Raw genomic sequence first — 19,244 nt, forward strand, 5'->3', positions numbered from 1 at the left:
GTGACACCACTTTTTTTTTTTTTTTTTTAAATTGTATTATCTATGAGCTTATATACAAAATACTGTGTTTTCTTCCCACTGAAAAATACTCACAGTAGCAGAGTAGCAAACGTTCAATTGAGGAAGAGGATTTTATTCTGAAAATATAAATTATAATTTATTTACAGTACAATTTAACAACTGCAATGAAATAACACAGATGAAGTAATGACAAACTTTGGTGAGTTTCACATTCTGTAGACCGGTGTGATGCCCAGGATCCTCATCCCGTTGGCCAGGACTGAGCAAGCTCCGCTGAACAGTCGTAACCTGGCCTGTTGGTAAATGAGAAAACATTTTTAAAACATATATACATATTTTTTAGCATTTTGTAAACAGTTCATGAGCTGGATTTTATTGTGTTCTCTGCATTAAGACTCTGATTTTTATGTGCTATGATGCAGACATTTGGACAGTTAGTTAGTTAGTTAGGACAATAATTCTTCACTTTATATTGATATGAGGATATGAGGTAGTTCAGTTTTCTCATTGCAAGAGTAGTAATTTTAATAATATTAATAAAAATGTCCTAAACGGTTCTTGTATAAATAAGTTTGTTGTAAGCGTACAAACTACTGTGTATTCCTGTATATTTAATGCAAGAGTCTAAACTTTTAAGACAAGAAATAATAATTTCAGGTGTTTTTTTGTTTTTTTTACATTGCACTGCTGAACGGAACCCACAGCATGATGTATTTTAGCCATCTAAGAAAAATGTATCTGTTGCCATATACACTATAATTTGAACTTTTTTGGTGCTTTGCATTGCCATCAAACAGCCCTTTTCTTTTTGCACTACATTCCCTCAACCATTCAGAGTCCACACTCCCAACAAGCGCAAGACAAATATGTAAATATGTCTTGCTTGTGGTGCTGTTTAGCGGTGTGGTGGTGTTCTGCTTCCTGACGGTGCTACATGCTGCATCTCCACACAGGGAGAGCTGATAGTCATCTACTGCAGGTAATATACTGACTAGAGATAAGTACCTCAGATGTACTGTTTCCAAGGCAGTTTAGGAACCACTGTACACAGGAATATTCAAATAAACTATCTTGAGAACAGGTGAAATAACATATTTGTACTTTTTCCCAAAAATGCACTGGATTAATATCAAAGGAAGACCAATATCTTGAGGTTAGAGATCAAGAAACTTTTTAGCCCCTTTTGTGTTATGGTACTAATAAATGTCTTAGGTTGTCTAGTTTTACATGATGGGACTCCGTCTCCGAGGCATTGAAGAAGAAACCACAGATATGTGCTTCAGTGTTTTTCTCTGTACCTGCGCAACATCCCGAGAGCTTCCTTTCACCGGCAGCTCTCTGTGTGCTGAGGCAATCAGGTGGCTGGAAGAGAAAGAACATGAACAGTACACCGTTTTATTTTCCCACGTCAAACAAACTTTATAGCTACAACGATTGTAATAAACTCCGAGCAGCAAAAGTTACCAACCCCTCGGGACTAACATCCTGCTCCTCACCTCAGCTTCAATAAAAAGTTGACCAGGTGTTTGGGTTGCAGATCCTGAGCCGACTGGTACAGCACCTCGTCATAGCTGCGAACAAACACGGAGCAGATAGAGCAAATATTGTACTGGCACCTTCTTTTATTGAGTCATATTTGACAACATGCAGAGGAATTACGGGATTGCAGGTTTAAAGAAAACAGTTTGTTTACCGAAGGAGGTGCTGCAGGATGGAGACACTCGTCTGTTCGAGGACGAGGGATGGATCAAATACAGCTGCTTCTGCACCTTCATTCCTGCGGATTAAACTGCAGAGTCGAGCGTGAGTGTACTGGAGGAAGACTCCCGTGTCTCCCTGAGCCTGCAGCATCCTGTCCCAGTCGAACGTATAGTCTGACAGCAGGGGACCTTTGAAGTCCTGAAACAAAGTCTCTAATCAAATAAAGGAATCAAAACAGGTAGTTGTGTTTGACTGAACATTTGAGCCTACAGGTGAAGATTGAATGTAAAGTTTCACCTGAACTATCAGTGCACTGATTCCCACTTTCTCTGCTGTGTCCTCTGGGTCGTCCATTTCCTTTGTTGCTGTGGAAACCAAGGGATTTGTCGATCAATATCCTGGCTAAAATATCCCAAATTATCTTGACATACGGGCGCACAGGCAAGTTTTTCTGTGAGTTTTGTCCGTTTGAACACAAACTGCGTTTTTAGGTCGGTGCAAACAAACCTTGTGTATGGAAATTTAAATACTGGGACGCATGAAAATATACTTCATGAATAACCATCTGATGTGTGACGGGATTTACTTTTTGACTGGCTCATGTTGTGCAGCATCCTGGCCTGAGCTTCGTCCAGGATGTCCTCCAGAAACACCACCTCACCGCTCCGTGTCTTCATGCCCCGTACCAAGCCGAAGGGCACGTGCTGACACCTGGTGGAAAACACGTTTACTGATGTATCTTTTACCGCAAGAAACGGCAACACCACACAATAAAAATACTCCGTTACAAGCACTGATGGACACTATCTTTCTGCTTTACACTTCTACTCAACAACATGCATTTTTATGCTACCTGTCAGCCCAAGAGTGTCCCATAAGGAGCAGGATCTGGAACAACTGCTGGAAGTGAGCCGCTTGACCTTTATCTGTCTTCAAAACAAACAAACTGATGAATATAAAACAATAAAAGGCGAGAATATAGTGTGTAAAGGAAATGAAGCAGGGTGGGACAAACATATGGATGAACAGACTCTGCATTCACACAGCCGCAGCCTCATCACCACAGATATTCAAATCCATGAGTTTCAAACTTTGGCTAAACAAAACATCCACACATCCATTTAGCATTTTTGTGTTCGGTATCATGATGTTAGTCATGATGTTTTGCATACTTGTTGTAATGACTCGAGTTCATTGAGTAACAGTTGTCCATCTTTGACTCTGCTGAATATTCAGGTGGGTGCAATCATAGTGTTCAATGGATTCAGGAAAAATATGATGAAGTTGATCATTTTGGTCAATTTTATTTGCAATTGATATTTATTATTATTTATTATTTAGATGTGAAGCCTTTATCAAAACATATTGACAATACATAAAAATAATAAAATATTAATAATAAATTATGTTCTCAATCATTTGATATGTTTTTTTGTCTATTAAATGATGAGAAAATGGTGAAAACTGGCCATCACATCTTCATATGTTCAAAGATATTAGGTCACGTAGGTTACATTTTTAATCTGACCTGCTGAATATCAGGCACACTGGTGCAACCAAAAAAATGTTTAGTTGCACTTAACTAATTTTTGGGCCCATGTGTGACCAAAATAGTCGTACCCTGGAGCCCCGAAGTGCAATTGTGGTCACACAGGTTCTCCTGAGAATAGCCTATTAGAAACATTATCTGCACTTTTATCCTTGTTTACAATCATTTACATAATGTGTTGAGAAAATTAATTAAATTTTATTTTTGTGTGCACCAAAATGAAGAAGTTAGTTGTGAGGCAATGTGAAAAGTTAGTCTGGAACTCTAATCTAGTTCACTGCAACATGAGATCATTTAGAACCTGGACACAAATATACAGGACCAGTAATCAGTGGTCAAGCTAATTAGCCTGACTCAATTCTAATACGTGTTCATCAGCTATGACTGCAGTGTTTTCCTGTCTCACTCCTTCAGCTCCTGCTGTAGATAAATGTGTCTCATGTTTGTGAAGTTAACTAGACTGCTCCGTTTTAGGACAGATATGTGTGCACTAGTTTACCTACCACATAAATCATCTCGTCAAACTGGTATTTTTCTGTGCGGTCGATAGCTGCAGCAAGATCTCTGAAATGCAGAAAATTGAAAATAGAGATAGAATTGCCAAAAAACACTTTGTTCGGATAGCTCAGCTTCAGTATTTTCCCGAGGCCGGGACAGTACAAGTGTATAATCCTACATTTGAAGTGGTTTTGTATTTTGAGATTGGATTTTGGATTTTGAGCATTTATAATCGTACTGACCTGGTGATGTAGAGAGTTGTGCCATCATTGCGGAGCACCGTATAGACTTTGCTCATGTCAGCAGCAGGAGAGAGATCAACTACACCTGTTCCTGTCCTGTTAATAAAACCATTTACCTTAAATCAAGCCCATGTAAGTCAAAATCAGAAAGCAGCAGTGACACTGTCCTTTGAATAATCTTTGTATTCTAAAACTCTTTTTCACAATAAAGAAATAATGAATCAAAACATGTTCTGCCAATACTTTCAAGGTCCTAATGCAGGAAATAAACCAGCTGTTAGCAGCTGACCTGCTGGCCTCTAAAGATGCGTTTACTTGTCATGTCTGTCTCACCGGTCGCTGATTAAAGAACATACTCAGAGGTTTTCAACAGGCCTCGGCTCTGCAGCTGCCGCACCACCTCCTGGGCTTGATCCTGGTGAAAGGACTCCCCCGAGTAAATATCAAAGTGGACTCCTAACCGCTGCAAAGATCATACATTGACAATCAACACTCTATGTTTTTCTTTTACTTTATGTTTCAGATTTGACAGCTAGTGAGGCTGTTGCTCAGTCCAGCTGGTCTCACCTTGTAAACACGTTGATACTCGTCCACTGTGATCTCCCTGAACTGTTGCCATAGCGACACAGCCCCGCTCTCACGCTGCTCCAGCTGTTTAAAGAAGTCTCTGGCAGCCTGGTTTATGTCCTCGTTGTGCTCGGCCTCCTTGTTCACTTGAACATAAACCTGCAGGGCAAAAATACCAAACACAGACGAACCGTCATGGTGCTGATTAACACGGGGTGTGTACAGCTATTCAAGAGGGAAATTCAAGCACTTTCAAGGCAGCCACAACAAAAATGCTGAGACTTTTAAATCACATCGTTTGATCATAATTATTTTAATGCTCGCCATTACGACCGGAGCTGATTGGTTCCTGCCCCGAAGCCAGAAGTTTAAAATGGTGTGCTGCTGGTGGTGCTTGGGGAATGGGGAGAGGGGAGTCTCAATTTCATGTTGACGCAGTTTTACACATTTATAACACATTTATTATCAGAACCAATGATTCTTTATCCAAACATCTCACCTCAAACAAATGCTGTAAAGGATTCTGTTTCAGTTTCTCTTGAGATCCAAACTGTCTGAACCCAGCTCCCAGCAAACCTGAAATCCAGGAAGGAAAAAATGGTTTCACTCACAGAGCAACATTTGGGTCTTAATGAGCCTGGAGGACGCTTTTTGAATACGATGCGCATTATTTACTCACCAAACTGCATACCCCAGTCCCCGAGGTAGTTCATTCGTATGACATTGTTTCCCAATGACTGCTTTAGGTTAGCGATGAAGTTACCTGCAGATGGAGATTATGTTTTTAAATCCAGCTGGCTGATTTCACCGTCAGTTAAAATGTCAGTTCACCGTACAACCGACTGGCAAGGGATTTTTTGAGGCTGGTACCAGTTTTGGTAAAAATTTGATGGTGATTCATCTCCTGATATCAATTATATTTCAATAAACCATAACACAAATGAGCTTTGGTGATGTTATTTTTAAACAAATAAGAAAATCTACAGCTTGGCCTTGGAGACAAATTATTTAACACAGAATGTAACAGCGCCATCTATTATTTTATTGTTGACATATTTTATTGTTCTTATGCCTTCCTTTGTTTTATTTCTCTTACACATCTTATTGTCCTTGGTGTATCTGTTCTGCATATTTTGTTTTCTATTTATTGACTTGGTTTTATTGCAAAGTATTTGTATTTATTTTAATTTGCCTGTTTTCATTTTATTTGTATTCTCTTGTTGCTTCACTTAACTGTAAAGGACTTCGAGCTACACCGCCTGTATGTAAGGGGTCAGTAAAAATAAATCATGTTCAATATTAAATTAGTTTATTCAACAATTACAACCAAGAAACCTAGCAGGCTGAACATTTTATATTTGAAAAGTAAACATACTGTAATTGGTCTGGTGGAAAAAATACAGAATGAATTAGTTTTTGTACTTCAGTCGGTCATTTATCAGCTCAAATACATGCAAATAACTAAGCAGTAAGCAAATATAGCCAAGATCCAAGATTATACAACACAGACCACGCAATACAAGACTGTATAACCAGTTGTAGTTCTGTAACACTGCTCACAAAAAAAAGCAAACGGATGTATCACCTGGCAGATGGCTGCAGGGTGAAAAAAATATATTGGCCTCGCTGTAGTTTGAAGTGAAAACTCAAATGTATATGAATAAATAAACACATTTTGTCTTGAATTTAGAATTAGATTTAGATTTATTTTGCACAATTACAAATATATATATACACATGCAAAATAAGTGCAGGAAGAGGCAGAAAACCCAGAGGGCTAATTTGAAAACCTCCAACTAGATAACACAAACTTCCTTGAAAACACAACATTAACATGCAGAAAATAACAAATACATAAAATAGTAGTGAACTAATAATCACAAAATATATGCGGTAACAATAACAGTGATATTATCTGACAAAAAACTGAAAATGTAAGTGTGAGTTACTGAATAAATCAACAACAATAAGTCAACAGCCAAAACTCACCAATAATTGTAGATCTCAAGTGCCCAGCATGGAATTTTTTGGCAATATTTGGAGAGCTGCAACATAAAAAAAACAAAACTCTATTTTAAAAAAGAAAGAAAAAGAAGACAGTTATAGTTAAAGAAGATATATCAACATCAGTTCAAAATACCTATATTCAACTAATGCTGTCCCTCTCTTCAGAGTATTGAAAAGTTCACTATTCAAACCAAATTGCTCATCCTCCTTTCCAAATGGCTCCAAGATTTTCTAAAACGGATATAACAGAGCAGCAGATTATAATCACAGTACAAGCAGTGGAGACTTCATCTCACCACAATGGAACAGAAAACCGACAAACCTGGGCAAGAAGTTTGCGATTAACTTTAAAGTGGATCGTTCCACGTCCAGCTGATATGTCCTCAAGCACACTGTCCTGTTTCAACTAGAAAACACACAGTAGATTTCAAGGAAAGTAAAAGTACAACTCTTTACTACTCTCTGCAGATGTATGGCAGAGCATGATGTGAATGTGATGTAACAAAATGTCAACATATTAGGTCTGTTGTCATCCATCCTCCAAGGTGAATCTTACCTGAGAGGCCAAGTTTTCTGTCTGCTGCTGAACGTCACCACTGGGTGGTAAAATCCCACTGGCTCGTAATGCGTTGATTGACAGTCTAAAGTCAGCAGTCTGCCTGAGGAGAACAAGGTTCGGGGAGCTTTGACAAACTGGGAGGACCAACACAAAAAGAGCATCTGACTCAAACTAACACAAGTAGTAGTTTAAAACAGAAAACACTCAACTGTTTCTTAAAAACTGGAACTGCAAACAGAGCTGGTATGAAGACATCTTCAGGCTGCTGCAGCGTCCTGCCCAGCTACACATTAAAATAAAGACACAAACGGGGACAAGATTTCATTTAAACGATAGTATGAGGAAAGTTCACAGAGCATCCAAGCGAACCGTTATGTCCCTCACAGTCATACTATTTGCTCCCACTTGCTCCAGGGTCAAGGCATGCTGCTAAGTTAGCATTAGCATACAGTGTCATTTTCAAGGCCTCTGGCTTCGTTACCTTTGCTGCGATGCTTCTTCTGAAGAAACAAGCCATGTTTCTCGCTAAACGTGCAAACAGAATAGAATAACAGACCTATTTTTACCAACGAGCTCCATTTAAATGCATGTTTAATCTGTTCTCATTGACAGCTGGTCTACTTCCTCATCGCCGCACCACTTCCTCTCAGCTCGTCCAGTCACAGCCGTCGTTCTCCGACGTCACCAACAACGAAAGGTTTGTTCGATTCTAACACCGTTACCAGTCCGTACTGCACATGGACATAAAAGCATTTTTTTGTTTGCGTTAACATAAAATGTTCATGATTCAATTAGGTTTAAGTTTGAAAAAACATCCTGATTTATTGTTTTAATGAGTAAACAACCCAGGAAAACCGCTTCTTTACGATCGTTAATGCAATTTGATCTAAGATATGGCGTTTCCTTGACAACAGTCATACTCTGCAAGGTTCTGATTGGTGTAAAAAAAAAAAAAAAAGACAAAAAAAAAAAAAAAACACGTACACCGTTTTACATTTTATTACTAGTCAGAGGCCTCCAAACAACAAACTAATATGTTCTCGTAATTATCATGAGGCAGGCTGAGAGAATACCAATAGGATGCAAGCAAAAGGTGGCTATGCTTAAATATAGGCTATAGTAGCTGGTTTCTTAAGTGTTCTTTTATAGATTTAATGTCTTCCGTATTAAAGGTGCAATATGTAAGAAGTGCCACCCCGTTGGGTTAACACTCAAAACAAAACGGGGGAAGCATATCACCAGAAAAAAGTAAATGCTGCTAGCAGTAGTTAATTAGCTCAGTTAGTCATGCAGCCAGCAGTCAAGTATGGGAGCTCAGGGAGTGTTGGCATTTGCACTGCTAGCACAGGAGCTTGGGACCAGGATGGTCCAGGGCTAAAACTGTTATTCTTCACATTTTGTTGATCATTTTGGTTAAATGTTTAATAAATTAAAAATCTTACAGATTGCACATTTAATAAAAGAAAAAAACTTCAAAAATGCAGGTGTGTCCAAACTTCTGTCTGGTAGGGTGTATCATTGAGAGAAAAAAAGTGATATTTTCCATTTGACCAATAGAGTGACTATAATTAGAGTGGCATAATTTGAAATCTTGGTGTAAAAAAAAATGTCCTTGTGAGTCTATGTGGTGTGTTTCACAAGTGATGAAAATCTGTATTTTTCACCACTCGCATGGACATCAAGTCAAAAAGGACACTATAGGGATTACAAAACTATAATACTTGTGTGACCCCCTCTAAAGATGCCGTTAACCATGGAAACTCAAACCCAAACAAACATTTGTGTAAACACTTTATTAATTTTCTTGAATCAAAGCCCCTTTATACGTACAGCAAATAAAACCATGAAATTTTGATACAATGAAAAAAGTCAAGCAGAAAAATAAAAAAATACAGTGTATACAAATGTTATAGCAATAATTGCCACGACACTTTAAAATAATGCTGAGAAAAGCCAAGATGCCCGTCTTTGGACGTGGCCTTGGTTTGTCCTCTCGTCATCCCTTTTTCAAAATGTACACAAAGAGAAGCTGCATGACTAACATCCTCTCCATGAAAAAACAAAATTTGACAAAATAAAATCAAAAGGCAGAGTGTATGGTGGCGGTCAGCCTTTTCACGAAGGCATCAGAACAAAGCCAAATAAATATTGACACGGCAGTTAAGAGGCCACTGGTACAGTCACGGAGAGTCCTTCAACAGGTTGGCAGCAGGAAGCCCTCCTAACTCTGGCAGACACAGCAAACGTGGATGCCACTAACTGATGCCTGAGGCAGTGAGTCCACATAGAGGCGATATGGCACAGCTAGGAGAAAAGTCCAACTAGACCCACTGAGTCCCTGGAATAGTTTGCAGCAAAATGGTATTCCGGTATTCCTGGATATTGGACGCTGACACTCAGGAAACATCTGTGGAGAACAAACACAACAGAAAGAGCATGAGGACACTTTTATTCCAAACACATTTCAGTTATCATCAGTAGATGGCATTAGAGCTCAGAACTCATTTGTACATTGGGTGGCCCTTTCTCAGTCAGGAAAGAAAACCTGACCACATATCTTTCCTCTCTTCTACAGAATCAGAAAGCTCACTTCTTTACCGAGTATCATTCTGAAGGTTCCCAATTTAACATGGAATAGACAGAATCAGTAAAATTGGATCACCTGTTTTATTTGGCCCACAGTGACCATTCGTGTCCCTGTGATTATTACATCCATCCATCCATACACCTTTGCTTTGTGTACATTTATTTCTTTTCCATTTTAACCCCGCCCCTAACCCAAAGTTACCACAGCTTAACTTTGTCCTTTATTGGACATCTTGGTCAGTAAAGAGGGACAAATACTGGTTTTATAACTGATTATAAATTAATTGAAATGCTCACCCTGGAGTAAGATTTTCATCAACATCGACCCAACTCAGAGGCTTGACTTGAGTCGGACATGCTATGAAAAGCCAGTTTTGAGGCATTGTGACAATAACTGGGGACAGTGAAAACTGCATTCTTACAGTTTACTGCCGAGAGAATGTGTCGCATTTGTCAACACTCCTCCTTCATACTACAATACTGCTATTTGTGCAGCTTAACCCCACCCTTATACAGCAAAAGCTATAGTCTACTGTGTTCATACAAAACACACGAATTGATCCATGTGCACCAGGACCAAAATTTCATTTCAGAATAAATGCCACAAATCCCAAGTCCTTCACCAAAGAAGCCAACAGTCCAGCAGCATTGAACAACTTAAATAGATTGTCCACAGGGTTATAAAGACAACCAAGAGATGGAGATGGTCTCATTTCTCAAGTCACATCACATATGGCCAATAAAATATTAATACATGTAAAATGACATAATGTTCCATAGAGCTCATTTAAATGTCTCTTTTGTAAGCAAATACCGTCTCATTTACAATTTGACAACCCACAGAGGCAAGTCTGAAAGGCACCACAAACTACAAGAGTGTGGTGAAAAGAAATATACTTACAGCTCGCAGGCTGCTCGCCGAACCTTCGCATCAGTTGATCGTGTGTGAACTTGACAAAGGCGTCATATTGCTCTGCAGAAAGAACAAACACTCATTATGGATTGCTCACTACAACTTGTTCTCTGTACCACTCAAATGTATTTATTTATTTTTAAATTCACACCTGCCAGCTTTGTGGTCAGTATCTCATCATACTCCTCGCGAATCTTGTCCTCTCGCTCTTTCAGTAGTCTTTCACAAATCATCCCGACCTGCCTGAGGGAGAATAAAGGCTGCTCTTTCCTGGTGGGAGATGAGGCACCTGAGGACGTACCTGTTGGGAGAATAACATCACAATCAATACAGGATATACAATATACTGCCATAATGCCAAGCAGGTACGGCAGCGTATTTATGGACGACAAATGTGTATTGTGCAGTAACGCAATCATCGTTCTTCATCCATCTGATGGACACTCCCTGAAGGACCTGAAGTCCACTTTACTTTTACACAGAGTGAGTTTGTGGTAACATGCCACCATGACAAAAGAAAGGGAAAGGATAAGGGGGCTTTCCAGCTCTACTGTTTCATCTCTGGGAGTTAACCGTTGGGTCTGATGAGATTGTATGCAGTTTAGATTATCCTTTAAATCCTGATCTGGAATGGGTTATGGGATTTATGAAAATGACCCAATATTTTCAGTGAGGAAGTGCCACTGGTACCTGGAAGAGCTGATCCACTGTGAATGTTCTGCAGGTCAACAGGACAGGAGCCGTCTGCCTGCTGGAAAGCACTGTCCAGGTGTCGTCGCTTCTGCAGCCGCTTGTACTCCTGTTTGATGTTGTGTAGAATTTGCTCTGAAACAAAGTACATCGTTGTTTGAGATCACATTTGTATATGTGCACAATTTACATCTTGGCAAACGGTACAAGTAACTGTACTGCTTGCAGCACAACGTCCATCTGTTTGATACACAACAAGAACACAAACCTCAGAGAACTCTTTCCTGTTATTCACACACTTTGCATCCTCAAAACCACTGCTTAACATTTTACATTTTGACATAAAATCTTCCACACGGTCAAGGCCGAATGTACCACTGGGCAATAAAGATTCATACTACATAATATACAATATATGTTAACAGACAAGCCACATAAATAACATTAACACGTATTAAATTTGGCAAACTGCCTGTGGAGTTTTGTCCGATTCACACGACAGACACCGGTATGCTAATGGCGTACATGCTATCACTATCAAGTTCGCAATTAGGCCTGTGTAACGACTCTAACCTTGACCATTACATGGAACTGTGAAATCTGGATTTAGGTTCGTACCTGCTGTGAGTCTGGACGACACTTCCCCGAAAGGTGAAGGCTCCATACGCAAATATTTCTGTGGTGAAGAGACTGGAGACATGATCGGGGCGCACCTCCTTCTTTTAGGAGAAGCCGGGTTCATTAGCGGATCGAAGTCCAGGCTCCTTTTCAGAGTAGCCCCACAAGCCATCACACTGAACTGTGTCTAAAAATCTAAACTAGAAAACCTAAAATCCCCTGTTGTCTTGGTAAATTGCGGACCTGGGCCCCGGTCTGTGCTACCAATGCTAACTCACGTTAGCTAGGTCAAACGGCAGCAGCGGTTCCGGTCTTCAGACAAATACGCACTTCTTTTCTTTCTCGTCGCCTTCTGCTGATAAATCTCTTAGAGTTCAGGTGACCGAGTATATCTCCAATAAGTCTGGATGAAAGAAGTGAGGGCAAATGTTGTATATAATCAGATGATTATAGATTTTCCAGCAGCAGTCGTGAGTATTTCCAACAACGGCTCAGACTAGCTTACTTTATGTTACGATCTACTGGGTCGGTTGCGAGCATGCGCAACAGAGTGGCCTCATGCTGGTACTTGTAGTTTTATTTCAGACCGCTGCCATTGTTTTTAGTAGCTTGGAAAACTACATTTCCCGAATACCTTGAGACGGTGCTTTTTTTCAAATTTGATTTGTTTGTTAACAAAACCCCCTAAACCACGGAAAAGTTTCATTTTCATCTAAAATGTTAACAAAAAGGCAATAAAAAGGGCTTTATAAAAAAGGAAAGGTAATTTCAGATATATGATTATTAAACATTGAGAGAACACTTGAAAGGGAACATTTAAATTGATGTTTTCAAGTTTGAATAAAAAATAAATAAATAAAGTTGACTGGACTCAGGCCAGTTTGTCTAAAATGCAACCACAAAAAAGATTTATCTTCTATTCGAGGCATTTCATTATTTCACCACAGAATCAAATACCAAATATGAATCCATCTTTCATTTTGTGTTGAAAATAATGATAATTAAATCAGTCTGAAAATAAGTGGTCAACTAATTGCCTGTGGTTCATGTTAAGTATTGATCTAAATAAATTACTTAACAGACATGTGTTTGAACTTACAAAAGCCTGTGGTTGTAAAACATCCTATCTGGTTTGCAGTGTTTGACCCATGCCTTGCACACACACACACCCAAAAAAGTCCCTTCCACCACGATACAACTTTCTCAATGATCCCTGTACACACACACACACACACACACACACACACACACACACATTGAACTGTACAAAAGAGGAAGGGGAGTTTTGAGCCACTGGTATTTCAACATTTGTTCTCAGGAGAAATAGCACTATCCATTTTGATACTGAATTACACAAGATTGTAATTTTGTCATCACCCTCCAGCGTCAAGCTGGGAAGTCTTGAAAAGAAAACTCAGTAACATGCTTATGTATGAGTAAACAAGCTGTTGTGAGAGGAAAACAGGGTCCCCCAGAACACTGTTTGGAGCTAGAAAGGCAGCAGGGTCCGCCACATATAAACATATGTTATAATGTGTTTAGGTATGAAATTCAATCAATGAAGATCTTTCTCCTCTGATCAGAATTTCTTCACCAGAACCATATAGTGCATCTTTACGTTATGGTGTCATACTTTTAGGTGTGAGTCCAAAAGGTCATATGCAACTCATCCCACATCTTGGTCCAGCCAGAGCTGCAGCAGGAGATCATTTTCATTATCTGACAAATGTTTTCTTTTGTTTGGCACATACATTCTGTCGTGGCTTCCCAAAGCCCGAGTTCATGTGTTCAAACTGTTTTAGTCTGACCATCAAAAATCCAAAAGTGCTTGGTTTACCATCATGTCAGACAAAGAAAAGAAGTAAACACTCACAATTAAGAACTTTAACTGGGCGATTTTTAGCTTTTGATCTTCTGTCAAAAAACTCTATAATCTCTATTGGCTCTGGACTCAGCAAATGTTTATTTTTCAAATTCAACTCTAAATGTAGTTTTCCACACATGGCTGAATAAACCCGCCTCGTGGCTCGTCGTAGATTGGAGTGTTTGGCAGATAAATCCAGTTGATATCTGTGTGAACAGATGTTGTCATTTTCCTATCCCTTTAAGCCGAGTGATGAAAAGGACAGAGCAGATGTCGCCGTCAGACGATGCTGCGGAGGCCATTTTCTTGCGATTTGTCACTTTCATGGTTGCAAGATGTAACCTGTGCAATACTAACAGAGCTAAAATCAATGCAGACAGCATGTCTTCTTCCTTCAATGTCAGAAGTTCCATGAGGGGGCAGTAAAACCTCACAGACAGCTCTGGGTTTCGATCAGCTCAGGGCTGGGCTTCCTCTCACTTCAATCTGTTGGATGAATTAATCAGAGAATCTGCTGTGACCTCCTGTTTCCCCCGTCATCAAATAATCAATCAAATAACTGCAGGCGACATGACAACCATCTGCGACTTTATTCAAAAGTTGTAATTTTTTTTTTTAAACAGCAATATTAAAAACACTTGACTGATTGTGATTCCTCATTATGCCACCACTGTACAGAAGCCACTTGACAGTTGACATTTTGATCTTCAATACTCAATAATACAAGAGGCAGCAAAAGCATACTGATAAAACAGCTCGTCTGGATAACTTTACACCAAGATAAATGTCTACAGAACAATTGTGCCGTGAGATTTTCTAGATTAAAAAAGGTACTACATCATCTTTTCTCCGGTTTCTTTTTGTAAGGCCAGTCGTCGATTCTCCTCACGGCGCACACGCACAGACTTCCATTCAAGTCACCAGCTAATGAACACACCTTTGTTTTCTTTGCTCGCATAAGTAAAATCAACAGCAGACACATTTTTATTTAGAGTCACGCCAGAAGTACTTCACTAGGCCTGTGCATGGGTTGCTTTATTATTTTTACCGAGATGATGCCCCCGCTGCGACAGTAGCACTAAAACAACTCACTGCAATGATCAAAAAGTCTTGGGGCTGGAAATATATCACCAAGTCACAACGTATCACACACGTACAGTTCAGCAAAATCATACATTTGATGGAAAGCATCTATAAGTCAGGTACCACTTCAGTTTGTTGCAGTAGTGACCAGCACACTGCAGCCAAAATATTTTCTTCAAGCTCTTGCCAAAAAGCTTGTTGTTGTCGTTGTTGTTGTTGCTGTTTTCTTGGCTGTGTCGCTGGATGAGTCGATTTGAACACTTTATTTTGCAAGAAAAAACACTGTACAGTTATTAGGTATACATCTGAACAAAGACACGCTTCTCTAAAGGTCTAACAGCTAGTGAGTAAGGAAATGGACAAGAGGGACGAATCGTCACCCCGCCGCAGAGAATGCCATTTCCGATCAGATGTGAATCTGTTTTAACTCCATCTCGTTGGAGTTTGTTTGCGATGGTGATAAATAAGTTGTGTTTTTTTTCTCTCTCTCTCTCTCTCTCTCGAGCATGAATCACCTCTCATTTCTCCAAACCTCCTCACACATTTGCCACTCACTGAGTGTTGTCAGATGAAGTACAAAAATGAATAAACAATCAGAGTCATTTGAGCTTTTTTCACCATTTCCTCATAGAAATGTTAATATGCAACGTGTACATGAAGCCTGTAGAAAGTCAAGGCGCAACGTTTTTCTTATATTTATGGTGCAAGACACATGTTAAGAGTCTAGATGACACAGTAACACATCTTGAATTAAGAATGTCAGTAGCCCCTTATCCCATAAATGAAGATATATTGTTTTCAAAACCTGAATTCACGGTACAAAAATATAATATGCCTTCGCTAACTGGATATCATGAAGTCTATGGTAAACAGCAGACTTATGACAGTCTTTGATAATCCTTTCAAATTGTGAGTCCCTTACCGTTTGGCACTTTGGCACACCATGTGCTCACACGCTAACATAAATTAATGCAACCACTAAAGCATCTATGTGAGAATGTAATACTTTCAAGAGAGGATTTGATTTTCTTTCTTCTTTTTTTTTTTTTTTTAATCTTAACTTCTGCTTTATTGTGTTGAATGGCATTGTTTGGGGAAGATGACATTTACACAGTTCCCCCAGTGACGGCCAATTAGACGGCCTCCGCAGAAGTTTCAGTTGACACAGACATTGTTACTTTGGCTATTTTCACAGTGGTCTTCACGCAACTCTCCGCAGCCCGGTGGGCAGAAATGTTGGCATTTCTGTTCTGGCAGTCTGACTCGAGGCTATTGTCCAGCTGCTGGGCACTGCCCCTGCAGGCATGGCAGGAGCTGAGGAAGGCATGCCGCAGGTCCTTGCTCCTCAGCGCGTAGATGATTGGGTTGACGGTGGAGTTGAGCAGGCAGAGCATGCTGCAGAAAGCAAACACTGTCTTGATGTCATCATCCATCCTCCAGAAGAGGTCATAGACCATGATGGCGAGCACTGGGCCCCAGCAGATGACCAGCACCACCAGGATGAGCACCAGGGTCTTGGCCAGGCGGATGTCCATGCGTGCCTGTTCGGGGCGTGTCGTCTGCACTTTAGTCCCATCTGCTGAGTAAACAACGAGGCTCTTCTGGGAGGTGCGGCTCAGCATTCGCACAGCGTGGTGGTGTGCTTTCCACAGGATGTATATGTAGGCGTAGATAATGAAAAGAACCAGCACGCTGGTGACACCGATCCAGAACAACAGGTAGTTCTCATCAATCAGAGGGAATATGTCTGAGCAAACAGAGTTGAGACGTTTACAGTTCCAGCCCAGCAGAGGTAGCACTGCGATGATGATAGAGATGCTCCACATCAAACAAAAGGCAATGACGGCCTTGGTCCGTGTCACAATGCGCCTGTAGGCGAGAGGCCGGTGTATGGAGATGTAGCGGTCGATAGCGGTGAGGAAAAGGCTCCCCACAGACGCGGTGAACGACGCCGTGACTCCACCCAGCTTGAAGAGGAAAACGTTGGGGCTGTCCTTCCTGTGGAAAACATGGAAGTCCAGAAAGCTGTACACAAATATGACACTTCCAAGCAGGTCAGCCACAGCCAGGCTGCCGATGAAGTGGTAGGACGGCCGGCAGCGGAGGGTGCGCGACTGAAAGATGACGCAGAGCACCACCAGGTTCTCCAGCACCGTGAAGGTGCCCAGAGTCAGAGACAGCACGGCCACAGCCAGCTGCTGGCTGGGGGTCAGAATCATGAAACACTCCATGTCCATAAAGTTCTCCCCGCATTGTATAGTGTTAGTCTCATCTCTGAACGTGCTCCGGTTGCCAAACAAGTCTGTGGCATTGGTGGGGAAGAAGGGGATGCCTTTGAGGATGAGCTCCTCGTCCGAAGGTACCTTGTCTGGGAAGGAGTTGCTGCGGAAGGCAGATAAGGGCTTCTGCAGAGAGAAACCCGCCTTGAAGTCTACATCATTGAGGGGGTCGTCATAGTTAGCGTCGTTGGAGCCCAGATACTGTAAACCAGATGTGATAGTCCGGAAGGTTGTATCCGCCACACCGTCCAGCACAGATTTCATGGCTGTGTCTGAGGGTAATACGGCAGTCTAAGACACCTGGGTAACCTACAAATTGATGAAAATACATTTTAGACGTGCTTGAAAAACCTAAAAAAAGGAATCCTGTGCACATTGTGAAAGGAAAGGAACATCTGCAGCAGTGCTCACACCTTCAACATGAAAAACACATTATCCACATTATGCAAACACTTCTTATTGCAGACACTTTGAATGTCGCATTTCAATACATTTAAAGAGTTTCTAGCACATCTGTCCCTTGAGATTTGATTTTTTTTTTATGAATACTTCATCCCGTACCCTCCACCATCAACACATAAAATTATTTATTACTCATTCCTTACTTTCCAAAAGCAAAAAAACCTACTCATGAAAACAACATGAGCCTGAACGCCTCTTTTTTTCTATTAGATGCAGACGCAAATCCAATCCACAGCCGACTGTTATAATATGTAAAACGATTAACAGCATATGCACGCTCATATTGCAGTAATCTGATCAACTGCAGCACCAAAGATGTACACAGTATCTGGATAATTGCCATTATATCATTTCAAAACTAGATTTGTGATGTAGATTTATCGTTAACATGGTGCAAAAAGCACAAATGCGTCCAGGAATCCGCCAAAAAAAGAAGGAAACACTGACCCTTTTAAACAACGCAAAGCCTTTAAATGACTTATAAACGCCGGGAAACAATATTGGAAACAGTAATCAAACATTTAAAAGAAGAGAAGTGCTTTTTCTTGTTTTTTACCTTACATAATTTTTCCAAGCGCGCAGAATCGCCCTTTATCGCCGCGCGTTAAATCCAAGTCAGAAGCGCATCATCCAACAAACAGATCTTACATAAAAGCAGAGACAGCCAAGCGTGTACGTGTTAGAAAGAAACCACAACCTGAATCATAATGATAAGCTTTCTTTTTTTTCTTTTTTTCCCCTAATTCTACATGTAACATAAGTTTTTTCTCTTTTTCTAAAATGGCAGTAGAAGTGGTCTTGGAGTGCGCTCCAGCTTGGATACAGGTTGCTGCTGCTGCTGCTGCTGCTGCTGACGGCTCCAGCGGCTCTCCACTCCTTCTCTCCGAGTCTTCATACTTATGAAGCGTCGCTCCTACAAGCCCTGTCACGTGTTTCCATATAGCTTTATCTGCCCAACCCATGAGGCTGTCAAGTGCGCTGCACAGGAACAAGGGAGACGACAGAGGAGGTGGAGGCTTATACAAAAAAAAAAAAAAAAAAAGGATCTGATTTGAATCCCCCCCACCACCCCAAAGCTCCTCTGAGCAGACTCGGACAAAGAAAGCAGCACCACCACAGCACAAAGCCGCCAAAGAGATTGGATTAAGAACAGTTTAGAATAGACGCCTTATCTCCTTAATTCACGAGGTAATTGGGAGCATAATTCTGACTTTCTCTGGGAACCGAAAACCTGCATTTCAACCATGAACATCCCAACTTTCTTGTCTTTCCCACGCATTTAACAGGCAGACCGAAGCTGCAGACTGAACTGTCAGTCAGTGAGTGCGTGTTTATTGTGTGCATAATTAAGTCAAAGAACAAAAAGCTTCATCATGTGGATGTTGGCTGAGCTGGAAGCACTCATCCTCACACCTGTCTCCCCTTTAATGACTGTTTTTTTTTTTTTCTATCTGTACCTTTCAAGGTGTTTACCTCTCAGAGATTTTCTGATCCAAACACAATTATCCTGACTGCTTAAAAAGTGGCACAGCGATTGTATTTGGCTTAAAAAATTGAATAAATAAAACATATCCAAGGGCCAAAAACTTCATTAAGATGCTTAAA

At 40.5% G+C, this 19,244-nt stretch overlaps 3 protein-coding genes across 6 annotated transcripts; all 3 read right to left on the minus strand.

The window, feature by feature from the left end:
- Nucleotides 1–112: 112 nt before the first annotated feature.
- On the minus strand, nt 113–8,029 carry rars2 (arginyl-tRNA synthetase 2, mitochondrial). 3 transcript variants are annotated; one of them, XM_037086094.1, is made up of 20 exons: nt 7,782–8,029; nt 7,626–7,669; nt 7,354–7,427; nt 7,142–7,244; nt 6,908–6,991; nt 6,719–6,816; nt 6,568–6,623; nt 5,258–5,341; nt 5,078–5,154; nt 4,579–4,737; nt 4,368–4,474; nt 4,012–4,107; nt 3,775–3,835; nt 2,576–2,652; nt 2,309–2,433; nt 2,020–2,087; nt 1,715–1,920; nt 1,518–1,592; nt 1,320–1,383; nt 113–314 (listed from the first exon to the last, which is right to left on the minus strand). In XM_037086094.1, the coding sequence occupies exons 2-20, from the start codon at nt 7,659–7,661 to the stop codon at nt 228–230; spliced, it is 1,737 nt and encodes a 578-aa protein (XP_036941989.1). In that variant the 5' UTR covers nt 7,662–7,669; nt 7,782–8,029; the 3' UTR covers nt 113–227. The 3 variants fall into 3 exon arrangements, 2 of the variants coding, with proteins under 2 accessions (XP_036941989.1, XP_036941988.1); XM_037086093.1 differs by having other exon boundaries at nt 7,766–8,029; XR_005072457.1 differs by lacking the exons at nt 113–314; nt 1,320–1,383 and having other exon boundaries at nt 1,715–1,934; nt 7,626–8,029.
- Nucleotides 8,030–8,918: 889 nt separating this feature from the next.
- akirin2 (akirin 2) lies at nt 8,919–12,489 on the minus strand. The gene is made up of 5 exons (XM_037086099.1): nt 11,952–12,489; nt 11,334–11,468; nt 10,795–10,944; nt 10,632–10,703; nt 8,919–9,551 (listed from the first exon to the last, which is right to left on the minus strand). The coding sequence occupies exons 1-5, from the start codon at nt 12,121–12,123 to the stop codon at nt 9,541–9,543; spliced, it is 540 nt and encodes a 179-aa protein (XP_036941994.1). The 5' UTR covers nt 12,124–12,489; the 3' UTR covers nt 8,919–9,540.
- Nucleotides 12,490–14,382: 1,893 nt separating this feature from the next.
- Nucleotides 14,383–18,501, minus strand: cnr1 (cannabinoid receptor 1). Of its 2 annotated transcripts, none has more exons than XM_037087488.1 (2): nt 18,201–18,501; nt 14,383–17,486 (listed from the first exon to the last, which is right to left on the minus strand). In XM_037087488.1, the coding sequence occupies exon 2, from the start codon at nt 17,439–17,441 to the stop codon at nt 16,032–16,034; it is 1,410 nt and encodes a 469-aa protein (XP_036943383.1). In that variant the 5' UTR covers nt 17,442–17,486; nt 18,201–18,501; the 3' UTR covers nt 14,383–16,031. The 2 variants fall into 2 exon arrangements, with proteins under 2 accessions (XP_036943383.1, XP_036943382.1); XM_037087487.1 differs by having other exon boundaries at nt 18,196–18,500.
- Between the last annotated feature and the right edge of the window lie 743 nt (nt 18,502–19,244).

This window comes from Acanthopagrus latus, chromosome 22 (assembly GCF_904848185.1).
Source record: "Acanthopagrus latus isolate v.2019 chromosome 22, fAcaLat1.1, whole genome shotgun sequence".
NCBI lineage: Eukaryota > Metazoa > Chordata > Actinopteri > Spariformes > Sparidae > Acanthopagrus > Acanthopagrus latus.

What these genes read in the sequence shown, in the direction of transcription:
- akirin2 (XM_037086099.1), bottom strand. Translation starts at nt 12,123, where the DNA reads ATGGCTTGTGGGGCTACTCTGAAAAGGAGCCTGGACTTCGATCCGCTA. An exon ending in GTCGTCCAGACTCACAGCAG is followed by an intron (nt 11,469 to 11,951) that starts GTACGAACCTAA and finishes ACTTTGTTTCAG; the next exon opens with AGCAAATTCTACACAACATC. An exon ending in CAGTGGATCAGCTCTTCCAG is followed by an intron (nt 10,945 to 11,333) that starts GTACCAGTGGCA and finishes TTCTCCCAACAG; the next exon opens with GTACGTCCTCAGGTGCCTCA.
- rars2 (XM_037086094.1), bottom strand. Translation starts at nt 7,661, where the DNA reads ATGGCTTGTTTCTTCAGAAGAAGCATCGCAGCAAAG. An exon ending in CAGAAAACTTGGCCTCTCAG is followed by an intron (nt 6,992 to 7,141) that starts GTAAGATTCACC and finishes TGTGTTTTCTAG; the next exon opens with TTGAAACAGGACAGTGTGCT. An exon ending in ATCCTGCAGCACCTCCTTCG is followed by an intron (nt 1,593 to 1,714) that starts GTAAACAAACTG and finishes GTTTGTTCGCAG; the next exon opens with CTATGACGAGGTGCTGTACC.
- cnr1 (XM_037087488.1), bottom strand. Translation starts at nt 17,441, where the DNA reads ATGAAATCTGTGCTGGACGGTGTGGCGGATACAACCTTCCGGACTATC.